At 44.3% G+C, this 13,918-nt stretch overlaps 1 protein-coding gene across 7 annotated transcripts in view; it reads right to left on the reverse strand.

Annotated features, from left to right (window-relative positions):
* CSMD3 (CUB and Sushi multiple domains 3) overlaps positions 1-13,918 on the reverse strand; it is a 2,085,767-nt gene that overhangs the window by 218,328 nt on the left and 1,853,521 nt on the right. For all 7 annotated transcript variants that reach the window (XM_073679791.1, XM_073679790.1, XM_073679789.1 and 4 more), the window contains 2 exons: positions 4,639-4,812; positions 3,146-3,319 (listed from right to left, as the gene is read on the reverse strand). In XM_073679791.1, the coding sequence (XP_073535892.1) occupies positions 3,146-3,319; positions 4,639-4,812 (348 nt within the window). The remainder of the gene's footprint in view (positions 1-3,145; positions 3,320-4,638; positions 4,813-13,918) is intronic.

Raw genomic sequence — 13,918 nt, forward strand, 5'->3', positions numbered from 1 at the left:
GACGACGAGTAGAAGTTAGGTGCAGGTTCAGACTCTACAGAAAAAGGGAGCAAACGGACATAAAGACAAAACAGGTAAGAAGCTAGGAGACAGTTCAGACAAGAACAGTTACTGCAACAAAATGCAAGAACGAGCCTAGGTAAAGCCAAGTGCTGGTTCAGACAATGCAGAAAAAGGGGGCAAACGGACATAAAGACAAAAACAGATCAGAAACTAGGAGACAGTTCAGACAAGAACAGTTACTGCAACAAAATGCGGGAACGAGCCTAGGTAAAGCCAAGCTCTGGTTCAGACACTGCAGAAAAAGGGAACAAACTGACATAAAGACAAAACAGGTTGGAAGCTAGGAGACAGTTCAGACAGGAACTATACTACAACAAATACAGGAGCGAGTCTGGGTATGCAGCCCCCACAGGGCGAGACAAACAGGCTAGGAGCGTGTTCAGACAGGCCTGGAAATACAGCCTCCAGGAAGGCAGAGAGACAGCTGGCTAGAGTGCACAGACAGGACACAGTTCAGACACGGGAACTGATACCGTAAGGCAGGAAACATATACAGGACCTGGCATGTCAGCGACCAGAAGCCAACTGACAGAACAAGATGCTCAGGCATGGATTCCAAGAAGGAGCTGGTTTAAATACCAGGTGACAGACAGAAATAGGCTGAGGACGCATTAGGGGTGTGTCTGTAGCAGCTACAAGAATCAGGAAGTTCGGCGGGCGTCACCCTAAACAGCAAGAGCAAAGCAAAGCAGACAACATGGAAAGAAGCCAGAGTGGCAGTCTGGACTGGAGATCAAGTGTGCGCTCTTGCACAGTGGGAGATGGACCACTATGCAAGGACGCCGCCAGGTATGTTACAGTATTAATCTTTTCATATGGACCAAAATGGACCTTTTTGGACAAGTACATAGACTAATGACAGGGGTAACCCCGGCACGCATTTTAGTAGTTGTGCCCTTGGTTGCAGCGCTGATTTAAAGAGGTTGTCCAGGATTGGGGCTGAAGTCTGCAGTCACTGTATGTGATTTGTGAATAATCACAATGTGCACAGTATGCGCTGTCATAATTTTCTGGTGCCAGAGCAAGAGGCTGGTGGTCAAGTGACCGCAAGTATGAGATTTGTATACTTCTGGCCACATTCCGACTAGACATCAATTCACTTGTCTTGAGTGAGGCCACACACGTCTAGTCGGCACGTGATTGCATGTATGCAAATTGCATACTTTTGGTCACGAGCCTGCCTGCTAAAGGTGTCAGCACCAGAGAATCTTGACAGCATGTGTGGCACCCCAGGGGTCCAGTTGCCACAGTGGTTTTGCCTCCCTCAAAAGAGGTAATGCCATGCCTGGAAGCAAGCAGGGATCCCCTAGTCAGGTATACTAAACATGCAACACTTTCCTTGCTCCAGACCAGCAAGGGGAGACACTCCCCTTGGCAACTGGGATCTGGGGGTGGGGTTAGTTAGTCTGAGTGTGAGGAGTTGAAGCGGGGGCGTCAAGAAGAGAGGAGCTGGGGACTGGAGCTGCGTGGCAGCTCATCCCAGAAGAACCGCACAGAAGAACCGGACACCTGAGTCCGAAGCTGTGGGGCACCGAAGGCCCAGCAGTTGAAACCGGAGGGCAGGAGACTGCAGGTCTCCTAGCCCCATCAGACGGCCGGAGGCTCAGCAGCACCGCAGGATCCAGCACCGCCACGAGGGAGTGACGCGCCAGCAAGGCCCGAGCTGCCTGCCATACGGGTGAGCACAGAAACGCCGCACTCAGGGAAGAGGGCCACCGCACAGCTACAAGCAGCAGGGCCAAAGAGTTTAGTGGAAAGGGAAGGCCTCCAACTTCACCTGGCAAGGAGGATTCTTTACTTGCTTCCATGCTGCCCGGACTTTCACTTCTAGCCAGTACTCTAGTCCCGGCTTGTCTAATCAGCACCAGTAAAGACCCTGGGACTGCCCTTCCTTGTCTCTGTTTTTCTTGCTGCGCCATCAACCCCTGCACTACTATTCCCAGCACAACCTGCAAAATCATTTACACTGCCCTGGAGCTAGCTCTTCCTGTGGAGAGCCACACCATCCCTGCTGCAGTAACATCAGCTTCAGAGGACTGCTCCGCAGCGGCGGCTCCCTTTAGCCGCATTCCACAGGTGGCATCACGAACTATAAAAACTCTATAAATCCCCTATATATAACCCCTTTTATTGACCGCCCGGGTCACCGTCACTGTGACATCCCCCCAGCATCTACCGGCCCGGCACCGGGTACCCCACGGCCCAGGGGGCGCGTCAAATGCACTGTGCACGCTGTGAGGATTCACAAGTCTGCAGTCACTTAGAGTTACTTAGAATGACTGCAGACTTGAGTCCCAAGACTAGACAATCCCTTTAAGGTTGTGTTATTTTATTCAGTACAGATTTTCTTGGCTGTATGGAAAACTATTGTGTCCTCCATTCCGTTGATCATAAAGGAATGACGTAACCTAGTTGTTTGCCATTACTTTATAAGAAGGCAATAACCCTTTAAGGTATGTCCCATTAAAACAAGCAAAGTCTCATATATCAGGGTCAGTGTCTGTATGTAAAGTGATAACCTTAATTTCCCAGTTATAGTATTTTTATGTTTTCCCATTGTATTTGTTTTTGCTACATTTCGCCTCAGTAGACATTTTTTGTGGTCTACCTTGCCCTATTGTGCTGGTGTTTGTTGCCAGTAATGTATGTCAGTAGCACCCAGCCCTGCCGGCATCACTGATTGATGGGAAACAAAGTTTCTTGGCTCCCAATTTGCTGGATGAGGTGTCCATTATCGACATGCCTGTATGGTGCACAGGTATGTACAGCATAGATCAAATATTTCTATAAGGGACATTTTTTGGCTCCTTCAACATTGGTCCAGTAGACGGATATGTTGCACAGTATAGTTAATAATATACAGGATTGTACTGTACAGCCATTTAATTTATTCTGAGGTCTTTAGGGGAAAAAATCATTCCCCTCAAGCTGTCAATATAATGCAGGAAAAAAAATATTGTCAATGATGATGACCCTGTCCCAATACACCATATATTCCCACATTTCAAGTGATAAAGCAACAGTTTTCCAACACACGGAAGGACAATAAAAACTTCAATGAAGTCACAAGAGGTTTACTTACGCACACAGGATGGCAACTGACCAGACCAGTTGTGATCTTGTTGGCAAATTCTAACTGATGACCCAATCAAGCGAAAGCCAGGGTTGCACTGATAGACAACAGTATCTCTGTAGCCATAATTCTCCCCAATCACTTGTCCATTCACAATTAATTCAGGCGTTCCACAGTGACCAGCTGCAATGTGAAAAATAAAAGGTGCTTTTCAGCCAAATTTACCGATTTCTCAAGTATACGAAGGTATTCCAACTCACCCCTGATGATATATATTTGAAAGAAGGGTCTGGCTTGTTGAAAATAAGCAAATAAGGACAGTACTGTATCTAGCAGTTACTTATTCCCCTGACCCTTTGAAAACACATAGAGATTCGACTTCGAGATGTTCATGCATGGGTATGGAGGGAGATAGGAAACAATTACTGAAGGTGTGAGAAAAAATAATAATATTAAAAATCTAAAAATATTGAAATGTTTGTGACTTTTGGTCAAGTCTAATTTTAGGTTTAGCATAACTAGTCTCTAATTTAATTTTATAACGCTCTTCTATATTGGTAAATTCATGGGAATGCTTGTGTCACATACTGAGTTTTTTCCTTTGGCTTCATTATATGAAGTGCATAATAACAGGCTCAATCAGCCTCAAATTTAAAAGGCCTCTCCGAGATATGCAGTATAATAAAATAAAATATATAAAACACATTTAAATATTAAATATGTATGTTTTATCTTGTGCACTCTGTCAGAACTTCAAAGATGGCGACAGCCATCTATCTCATTGTGCAGCCCAGCCACAATTTCGAAGGAGATGTAGTAGAATGGGCTGCGTAAAGCACAAGACAGATGCAAAAAACCTGTCAGGCTGACTGAGATGGATGTTCGTTCTCAGTCAGCTAAAGAGGTATTTATCTTGTCCTTTAGTTTAGCTCTACACAGTGTCCTGTCAGGTTGACTGAACAGAGGAAGGTGCATTCTCCAAACCGGACCGGACTCTGTCTCGAGCAGCCCATCCTACTGTATGTCTTCTGAAATCTTGGATGGGTTGTTAATGATTTCCATCACGGTATCATTGATTTCCATCTTTCAAAGATAAAGCATAACTTTTTGCTAAATTAAAGGTATTTAGAAAAATGGTTAATATTTAAATATGTATTATTTATTTTATTTATTGATTTTACTACATTTCTCAGATAACCCCTATGATAGCATTATACACCAGAAAGACCTTATCTCATATTATTCTGTGGCCCCGTCAATCTTATGGTAGCAGTGGATAAACCATAAAGTATTCTTTTGACCTTTCCTGTTCTCTAGAAAAGCTCCACAGCTTACACTGCTGAATCTATAAAAAGACCCCCCAACTATCTGTGGCATTTTTAGTGATCCTCTCCATATATGAGTCCTATGAGTCGTTTGAGCCCCCCAAAAGGTTCCAAGTTTCAGGTACAACCTTTGAAAAATATATGCATAGCTGAAAGTTTAATAGAATTGAAAGGTACCTAAACATCTTGTCTCAGTGCCACTCCAAAGTCCAGAAGATAAGCACTCTCGCACAACGGACCCTACCAGCATGAACCCTGAATCGCAGGTGAATATCGCTGTTGATCCAAATGTGGTTTGTGTTCCAATTTTCTTTCCATTGGGTGGTACAGGAAGTTCCCCACATGATGTAACTGAAATATGCAAACAATCAAAAAGGTTAGAAAATGTAAATTGTAATAAATCAACATAATGGAGCAGATTTAAAAAAAAAAAATATATATATATACAGTATATATATATATATATAAATATATATATATGTATATACAGTTATATGAAAAAGTTTGGGCACCCCTATTAATCTTAAGCTTAATGTTTTATAAAAATTGGTGTTTTTGCAACAGCTATTTCAGTTTGATATATGTAATAACTGTTGGACACAGTAATGTTTCTGCCTTGAAATGAGGTTTATTGTACTAACAGAAAATGTGCAATTTGCATTCAAATAAAATTTGACAGGTGCATAAGTATGGGCACCTCACCAGAAAAGTGACATTAATATTTAGTAGATCCTCCTTTTGCAAAAATAACAGCCACTAGTCGCTACCTGTAGCTTTTAATGAGTTCCTGGATCCTGGATGAAGGTATTTTTGACCATTCCTCTTTGCAAAAGAATTCCAGTTCAGTTAAGTTTGATGGTCGCCGAGCATGGACAGCCCTCTTCAAATGATCCCACAGATGTTCAATGATTTTCAGGTCTGGGGACTGGGATGGCCATTCCAGAACATTGTAATTGTTCCTCTGCATGAATGCCTGAGTAGATTTGGAGCAGTGTTTTGGATCATTGTCTTGCTGAAAGATCCATCCCCTGCGTAACTTCAACTTTGTCACTGATTCTTGAACATTATTGTCAAGAATCTGCTGATACTGAGTGAAATCCATGCGTCCCTCAACTTTAACAAGATTCCCGGTGCCGGCATTTTGCCACACAGCCCCAAAGCATGATGGAACCTCCACCAAATTTTACTGTGGGTAGCAAGTGTTTTTCTTGGAATGCTGTGTTTTTTTGCTGCCATGCATAACGCCTTTTTGTATGACCAAACAACTCAATCTTGGTTTCATCAGTCCACAGGACCTTCTTCCAAAAAGAAATTGGCTTCTCCAAATGTGCTTTTGCATAACTCAGCCGACTCTGTTGTGGCGTGCTTGCAGAAACGGCTTCTTTTGCATCACTCTCCCATACAGCTTCTCCTTGTGCAAAGTGCATTGTATAGTTGACCGATGCACAGTGACACCATCTGCAGCAAGTTGATGCTGCAGCTCTCTGGAGGTGGTCTGAGGATTGTCCTTGACTGATCTCACCATTCTTCTTCTCTGTCTTTCTGATGTTTTTATTGGCCTGCCACTTCTGGTCTTAACAAGAACTGTCCCTGTGTTCTTCCATTTCCTTACTATGTTCCTCACAGTGGGAACTGACAGGTTAAATCGCTGAGACAGCTTTTTGTATCCTTCCCCTGAACAACTATGTTGAATAATCTTTGTTTTCAGATCATTTGACAGTTGTTTTGAGGAGCTCATGATGCCACTCTTCAGAGGAGATTCAAACAGGAGAACAACTTGCACGTGGCCACTTTAAGTAGCTTTTCTCATGATTGCATACACCTGGCTATGAAGTTTAAAGCTCAATGAGGTTACAAAACAAAAAAAAGTGCTTTAGTAAGTCAGTAAAAAGTAGGTAGGAGTATTTAAAAAAAGAAAATGATAAGGGTGCCCATACTTATGCACCTGTCAAATTTTGTTTGAATGCAAATTGCACATTTTCTGTTAGTACAATAAACCTAAATTCAAGGCAGAAACATTACTGTGTCCAACAGTTATTACATATATCAAACTGAAATAGCTGTTGCAAAAACACCAATTTTTATAAAACATTAAGCTTAAGATTAATAGGGGTGCCCAAACTTTTTCATATAACTATATATATATATATACAACGAATTGTCTTTGTTGTTCATAGCAACCAATCATTTTGCAGCTTTCACTGTAAGTACTAGGTTTATATTAATTTTCTACTACATATGGCTACCCAACTAAGTCCTTTAAAAAAAAAAAAAGATAAAAATGTAGCTTTAAGTGTCAGTTTTGCTAGTGTACTATCCCAAAGAAGAGATGAGCGGATCTTTTGACTTTTGAAATTAGAATTTGCCGTCTTCACTGAAGGAATTTGTGCGAATCTCAATACTGGAAAGCTTGTAATTGCTTGGAAAATTAAGGTGGTGGAAAGGAGAGAGAGAGAACCCTGCTGGCTATAAGAGCTTACACTCTACAGAAGAGAAAGTGAGAGAGGACCACACTGACCATAATATCTTGCACTCTACAGGAGAGAGAGAGGACCCTGCTGAAAATAAGACCTTAAACTGTACAGGAGAGAGAGATGACCCCGCTGACCATAAGAGCTTACACTCTACAGGAGAGAGAGGACCCCGCTAATCATAAGAGCTTACACTCTACTGGAGAGAGGACCCTGCTGACCATAAGAGCCTACACGCTGCAGGAGAGAGAGGATACCACTGACCATAAGAGCTGACACTCTACAGGAGAGAGAAAAGACCACACTGACCATAAGAGCTTACACTCTACAGGTGCGAGAGAGCAAGAAGACGCCGCTAATCATAAGAGCTTTTACTCTACAGCAGGGGTCCCAACCTGTAGTTAAAGAGCCACCTGTGGCTTGCGGTCCCATGAATCGTGACTCGCAGCTGTCTGCCAGCTCCAGGTCTAGCAAACAGGTATGAAAAGCACATCTCAAAATGGTGAATTTCGTGAGTAGCCAAGCACAGAAGAGCAGACCAAGATGCACATATAGTGGTCTTAGGGGTTTAGAGACAATTTAAGTATGGGATGCTGGAGACAGGATGATACTACCTGTCAGAGGAAGTGCTTGAATTTGGAATGCGACAGTGTGTTGGAAGTACTTGATGGGAGATTACTGGAAGGAGGTATTGTTTCAAAGACTGAATCCAGCAACAATCCTGGAGTGAATTTCAATTAATTTCAATTAATTAAAAACAACCATTTATTTGAAAAAAAAATGTAAGAAAATTTATGATGTTTAAAAAAAAATTCAGTTCATCAGGGCATGCATAAACTTACGCATTTCGAACTTAATGTTTAGAGATGAGCGTTGTTCTACTCGAACTGTTCGCCAATCTCAAATTCGAGCTGTTTTGGGCGGTGTTCGAGCCGTTCGGCGAACACGAACAATTTGAGAAAAATTCGGCTGTTCGAGGTTATGTTCGATAACTGTTCGTGCACCAAAATCATAACTGGATTTTTTCTCAGTAATGATGAAAATTAATGTTAATACGCAGTTTGAGTGTACAGCGGGGTGGGGGGAGGGGCAGGGGATGGATCTCTGCAGGAACAATGAAGATCTCCATTTTTTTTTCTCTTTCCCGCATTTACAGTGGGGAGGTGCAATCTGTCAGCCTATCAGCAGCGCACACACGGAGCGAAGTGCTTTTTTTCACACAAGCAAGGGCATGTGTCATTGGCAGTGTATGTCACATGTCCTTGCCCTATAAGACCAAGCCATTTTCCCCGTCGCCACCATTTTCTCACTGCTGCAGCTGCGTGTTAGACGGCACCGCTGTTGCTGTGTGCGCTATACCTTGTTAATTTCAAGCCAATTTTCGCACAAATATACAGATAGCTTGGGAGTAGGGAATAGTTGTGATTGCAGTCCTTTTAAGGACTAGGTTACAGCATTTCCTACGACTTTTATCAGGGAGGTCTGTGCTCTTAAATAGATAGGTTGTGGGAGTAAAGACTAATTGTAATTGGAGTCCTTTTCAGGACTAGGTTACATCAGTTCCTATCAGTTTTTGCCAGGCAGGTCTGTGCCAGTGCTGTGCAAGTTTTTTTCACAGCATTTGGCTGAATCTAGCAAAGCTAATCCTTTTTGGCCTATTGCAGAGTGTGTTAGTCAGTGGAGTAGCCTATCTGTGTTGCAAGATATACCACCTGTGTATAGAATACCAATTTTTTTACTGCACCTAGTGAAGTAAAATCTTTTGGGCATAGCATCATTCTATTAGTCCATCTATACTGACCTCCATCAGGTTGCAAACTGAATCTAATTTTTTTCTGCATCTAGCTCTGAAAAAATATTTGGCCTTCTAGCAGTGTGTGGGACTTGTTCTATTAGTCCACCTATACTGACCTCCATCAGGTTGCAAACTGAATATATTTTTTTCTGCATCTACCTCTGAAAAAATATTGGGCTTCTAGCTGTGTGTGGGTCTTGTTCTATTAATCCATCTATACAGACCTCCATCAGGTTGCAAACTGAATATATTTTTTTCTGCATCTACCTCTGAAAAAATATTGGGCTTCTAGCTGTGTGTGGGTCTTGTTCTATTAATCCATCTATACAGACCTCCATCAGGTTGCAAACTGAATATAATTTTTTTCTGCATCTAGCTCTGAAAAAATATTTGGCCTTCTAGTAGTGTGTGGGACTTTCTCTGTTAGTCCATCTATACTGACCTCCATCAGGTTGCAAATTAAAAATAATATTTATCTGCATCTACAGTACCTCTGAAAAAATATTTGGGCTTCTAGCTGTGTGTGGGACTTGTTGTATTAGTCCATCTATACTGACCTCCATCAGGTTGCAAACTGAATATATTTTTTTCTGCATCTACCTCTGAAAAAATATTGGGCTTCTAGCTGTGTGTGGGACTTGTTGTATTAGTCCATCTATACTGACCTCCATCAGGTTGCAAACTGAATATATTTTTTTCTGCATCTACCTCTGAAAAAATATTGGGCTTCTAGCTGTGTGTGGGTCTTGTTCTATTAATCCACCTATACAGACCTCCATCAGGTTGCAAACTGAATCTAATTTTTTTCTGCATCTAGCTCTGAAAAAATATTTGGCCTTCTAGCAGTGTGTGGGACTTGTTCTATTAGTCCACCTATACTGACCTCCATCAGGTTGCAAATTCAAATTAATTTTTTGCATGCATCTAGCTCTGAAAAAATATTTGGCCTTCTAGCAGTGTGTGGGACTTTCTCTGTTAGTCCATCTATATTGACCTCCATCAGGTTGCAAATTAAAAATTATTTTTATCTGCATCTACAGTACCTCTGAAAAAATATTTGGGCTTCTAGCTGTGTGTGGGACTTGTTGTATTAGTCCATCTATACTGACCTCCATCAGGTTGCAAACTTAATATATTTTTTTCTGCATCTACCTCTGAAAAAATATTGGGCTTCTAGCTGTGTGTGGGTCTTGTTCTATTAATCCATCTATACAGACCTCCATCAGGTTGCAAACTGAATATATTTTTTTCTGCATCTACCTCTGAAAAAATATTGGGCTTCTAGCTGTGTGTGGGACTTGTTGTATTAGTCCATCTATACTGACCTCCATCAGGTTGCAAATTGAATATAATTTTTTTCTGCATCTAACCCAGCCAATAGTTTTGGCCTAATACCACAGTTTGGCCACTCAGCTCTGCTCGGTTACCATCCATTGTTTTTTTGTGCAAACAACTCCAGAGTTGTGAATTAGTTAACCACCAAAATGAGTGGAAAAAGGCCTGCTGCTGGTGGAAAGGGGAATAGGCGTGTTGGGAAGGGGAAAAAAGGTTGTGTCCGTGGGGTAGGTGTTAAAGCAACAGTAACATCTGCAGAAGAAAGACCATCTTCCAGCCAAACTAAAATGTCTACTTCTTTTAGCGGACAATGTGATAAGATCCCTTTCTTACGGCCACGCCAATCGCTACAAATTCCAGATGAGGCACAAAAACAGCAGGTGCTTCAACGGATATCAAGTGCTCCTTTAAGTGGGCTCTCCTCCACATCAACTTCAACATCACAAATACTCCAGTCCTCAAAGGTGTCACCCAAATCGCACTTGCTTCCTCACAGCTCCCAAATCTCCAGCTGCCCGTCTGAGTATGAGGTAGAACAGATGGTTGAGTCTGCAGAGCTGTTTACTCACACTATAGCCTGGGAATCAGAGGTCGACTCCAGCGCTTCTGTGAATCCAGACGAGGAAATGTTCTGCACTGATGCCCAGAATCTTTATGAGTCGGATCCAGGACCAGACGCAGAAGGTTCTGACCATAATGTAGACCCTCATTCCCAAACTGTAACTCCTGTTGGTGGAGACAATGAGGAAGACGATGATAAGACTCAAATACCTGATTGGAGCGACAACTTTAGTTTTTTGTCAGGGCAGGAACAGGTTGGCTCTGAGGACGACGGGTGTGATAACACACAGGGTGATGATGATGAGGTTGGAGATCCCACTTACTGTCAACCCACAGTCAGCCAAGAGATGAGGTCAGCAGAGGAGGTGGAGGAAGATGCTAGTGACGACGAGGTCAGGTTGCGCCTTCCTGGACAGAGACGTAGTACTGGAAGCACGTCAACAACTGCATCCTCAAACACAACTCTGCCTCTCACCACAAGTCGTGGTGGCTCTTCAGGTCGCATGGGTGCTAAGCCTTGCATAGTCTGGGCATTTTTTCAGATTGATAAAGATGACCCAACTCGTGTTATCTGTAACATTTGTCAGCAAAAGCTAAGTAGAGGCCAAAAAATACATAGTTTGAGTACTTCATGCATGAACCGGCACATGGACATGAAGCATAAGTTGCAGTGGGAAGCTCAGTGTGCTACAATGCGGCCTAGCCAGCCGGGCCAACCACCGTCTGCCATATCTTGTGCATCCGCGGCCTCTTCATCCTCTGTGACTGGGGGGACAGCAGTCACACCTGTTTTGGGGCGCAGACCTGCCACCTCTTTACCCGCAACAGCCAGCGTGATTGGCAGGTCATCATTTTCTTTGGAGGTGGTAACACCAGCTGGTGTTGAGCGCTGTCCGACATCGATAGCACCACCTTTGGATCAAGGTAACCTAACATGTCCGCCTGCATCTTCCTTACAGACCGGCAGTTTGCCGGGGACACCCTAATCAACCCCGTCTAAGCACAATAGCCAGCCCTCGGTCCCTCAGATGTGGACAAGTAAAAGACCATTTCCTCCTAGCCATGAGAAAGCTAAGAGGTTGAATTTCACCATCTGCAAGCTCTTGGCTACAGAAATGCTGCCTTTCCGCCTGGTGGACACAGAGGATTTTCGAGACCTTATGTCCGTCGCAGTGCCCCAGTACCAGATGCCCAGTCGGCACTACTTCTCAAAGAAAGGTGTGCCTGCGCTCCACCAGCATGTCGCACACAACATCACCGCTTCTTTGAGAAACTCTGTGCGTGACAGGGTGCATTTCACCACAGACACTTGGACGAGTAGGCATGGACAGGGGCGTTACATGTCGCTGACTGGGCACTGGGTAACTATGGTGACAGCAGGACAAGGGGCTGCTGTCCAAGTCTTGCCGTCCCCACGAGTTGTGCGTCAATCCTCTTTATGTCAAAGTTCCTCCACTGCTTCTGCCTCCTCAACCTCCTCTCGGTCTTCCACCTGCACCCAAAGCCTGTCTGGTCATGCCACAAGCTTTCTAACTGCGCAGAAGGGATCCTGCACACCTCCTTACTATGCTGGCAGTAGGGCTCAACGTCATCAGGCGGTTTTTACCTTGAAATGTCTGGGAAATGTGAGTCACACAGCTGAGGAGTTGTGGTCAGCTCTGGAGAACCAATTTCATGAATGGCTGTCTCCACTGGACCTGAAACCAGGGAAGGCCGTGTGCGACAATGCTGCAAACCTTGGTGCGGCCCTTCACCGGGGCAATGTCACACACGTGCCTTGTATGGCTCACGTGTTGAACCTGGTTGTCCAGCAATTTTTAGCCCACTATGCCAGACTAGATGGCCTTCTGCAGAGGGCACGGTCGCTGTGTGCTCACTTCCGCCGTTCGCATCCCGCAGCTCAGCGACTTACATCTCTACAGAAGTCGTTGGGCCTGCCACTTCACCGGCTAAAATGCGATGTGCCTACCCGGTGGAATTCAACTCTGCACATGTTGCAGCGACTGTGGCAGCACCGACAAGCCCTGGTGCAATACGTTCTGACGTATAGCCTGGGCCAACAAGATCCAGAGGTGGGGCAAATCACGCTGGAGGAGTGGTCTCAGATCAGGGACCTATGCACCCTTCTGCACAGTTTTGAAATGGCGACGAAGATGTTTAGTGCTGATGATGCCATTATCAGCATGACTATTCCGGTGATTTACATGCTGGAGCACATGTTAAACAGAATTCGGAGTCAGGTGGTGGCACAAGAGGAGGTGGAGGAAGTAGAGGAGGAGGAGTTGTATGCGGAAGGGCTAACATCTGCAAGGTCCAGACGGTCGGCAGCACCAAGGCGTCAGGCATGTGAGGGTGGGGGAGATGGTTTTACCAGGGCGCATGGTAGCAGCCAAACTAGTGAGGAAGGTGCAGGAGCCCAGGAAGAAGTGGAGGACGAACTGATGGAAGACTCATCAGATGAGGGAGATCTTGATCACATTTCTGTTGTGCGAGGTTGGGGGGAGAGGACAGAGGAAGGAAGCATGATTGTTACCTCGCCACCAACACAACAGGGACTTGGTGCTCCTGGATGCGCAACACACATGAGTGCCTTCTTGCTGCACTACCTGCAACATGACCCTCGAATTGTGAGAATTAGAAATAATCCTGACTACTGGGTTGCCACACTGTTAGATCCCCGGTACAAAAGGAAATTTGCAGAAATTATTCCTGCCATAGAAAGGGATGCACGCATGCAGGAGTATCAGCAGAGACTGTTGCAGAACCTTACATGTGCTTTTCCACAAAACACCAGTGGTGCACGTAGTGAATCTCACAGTTCCAACTTGCCAACCGTGGGACCGTCAAGTGTTCAGCACTCAAACCGTAACAGAACCACAGTATCTGCTGGTAACATCAATTTTGCGGAATCATTTCACCACTTTTTTAGCCCATCCTTTGCAAGGCCACAGGAGACAAGAAGTCTGACACATAGTCAACGCCTAGAGACGATGGTACAGGAGTATCTCCAAGTAAACATTGAAGCCACGACTGTGTCACTGGACCCTTGCTCTTTTTGGGCTTCCAATCTGGATAAATGGCCGGAGCTAGCCACTTACGCCTTGGAGATCTTGTCATGCCCCGCAGCCAGCGTTCTGTCTGAACGTGTGTTCAGCGCTGCTGGTGGTGTGCTGACAGATAAGCGCACGTGGCTCTCCACTGATAATGTAGACAGACTCACGTTCATAAAGATGAACAAATCATGGATCCGAAACGACTTTTCTACCCCTGTGTCATCCTGGGGAGAGTAAAAGCT

This window comes from Phyllobates terribilis, unplaced genomic scaffold (assembly GCF_046119375.1).
Source record: "Phyllobates terribilis strain yellow unplaced genomic scaffold, ASM4611937v1 Scaffold_4__5_contigs__length_816908805, whole genome shotgun sequence".
Lineage (NCBI taxonomy): Eukaryota > Metazoa > Chordata > Amphibia > Anura > Dendrobatidae > Phyllobates > Phyllobates terribilis.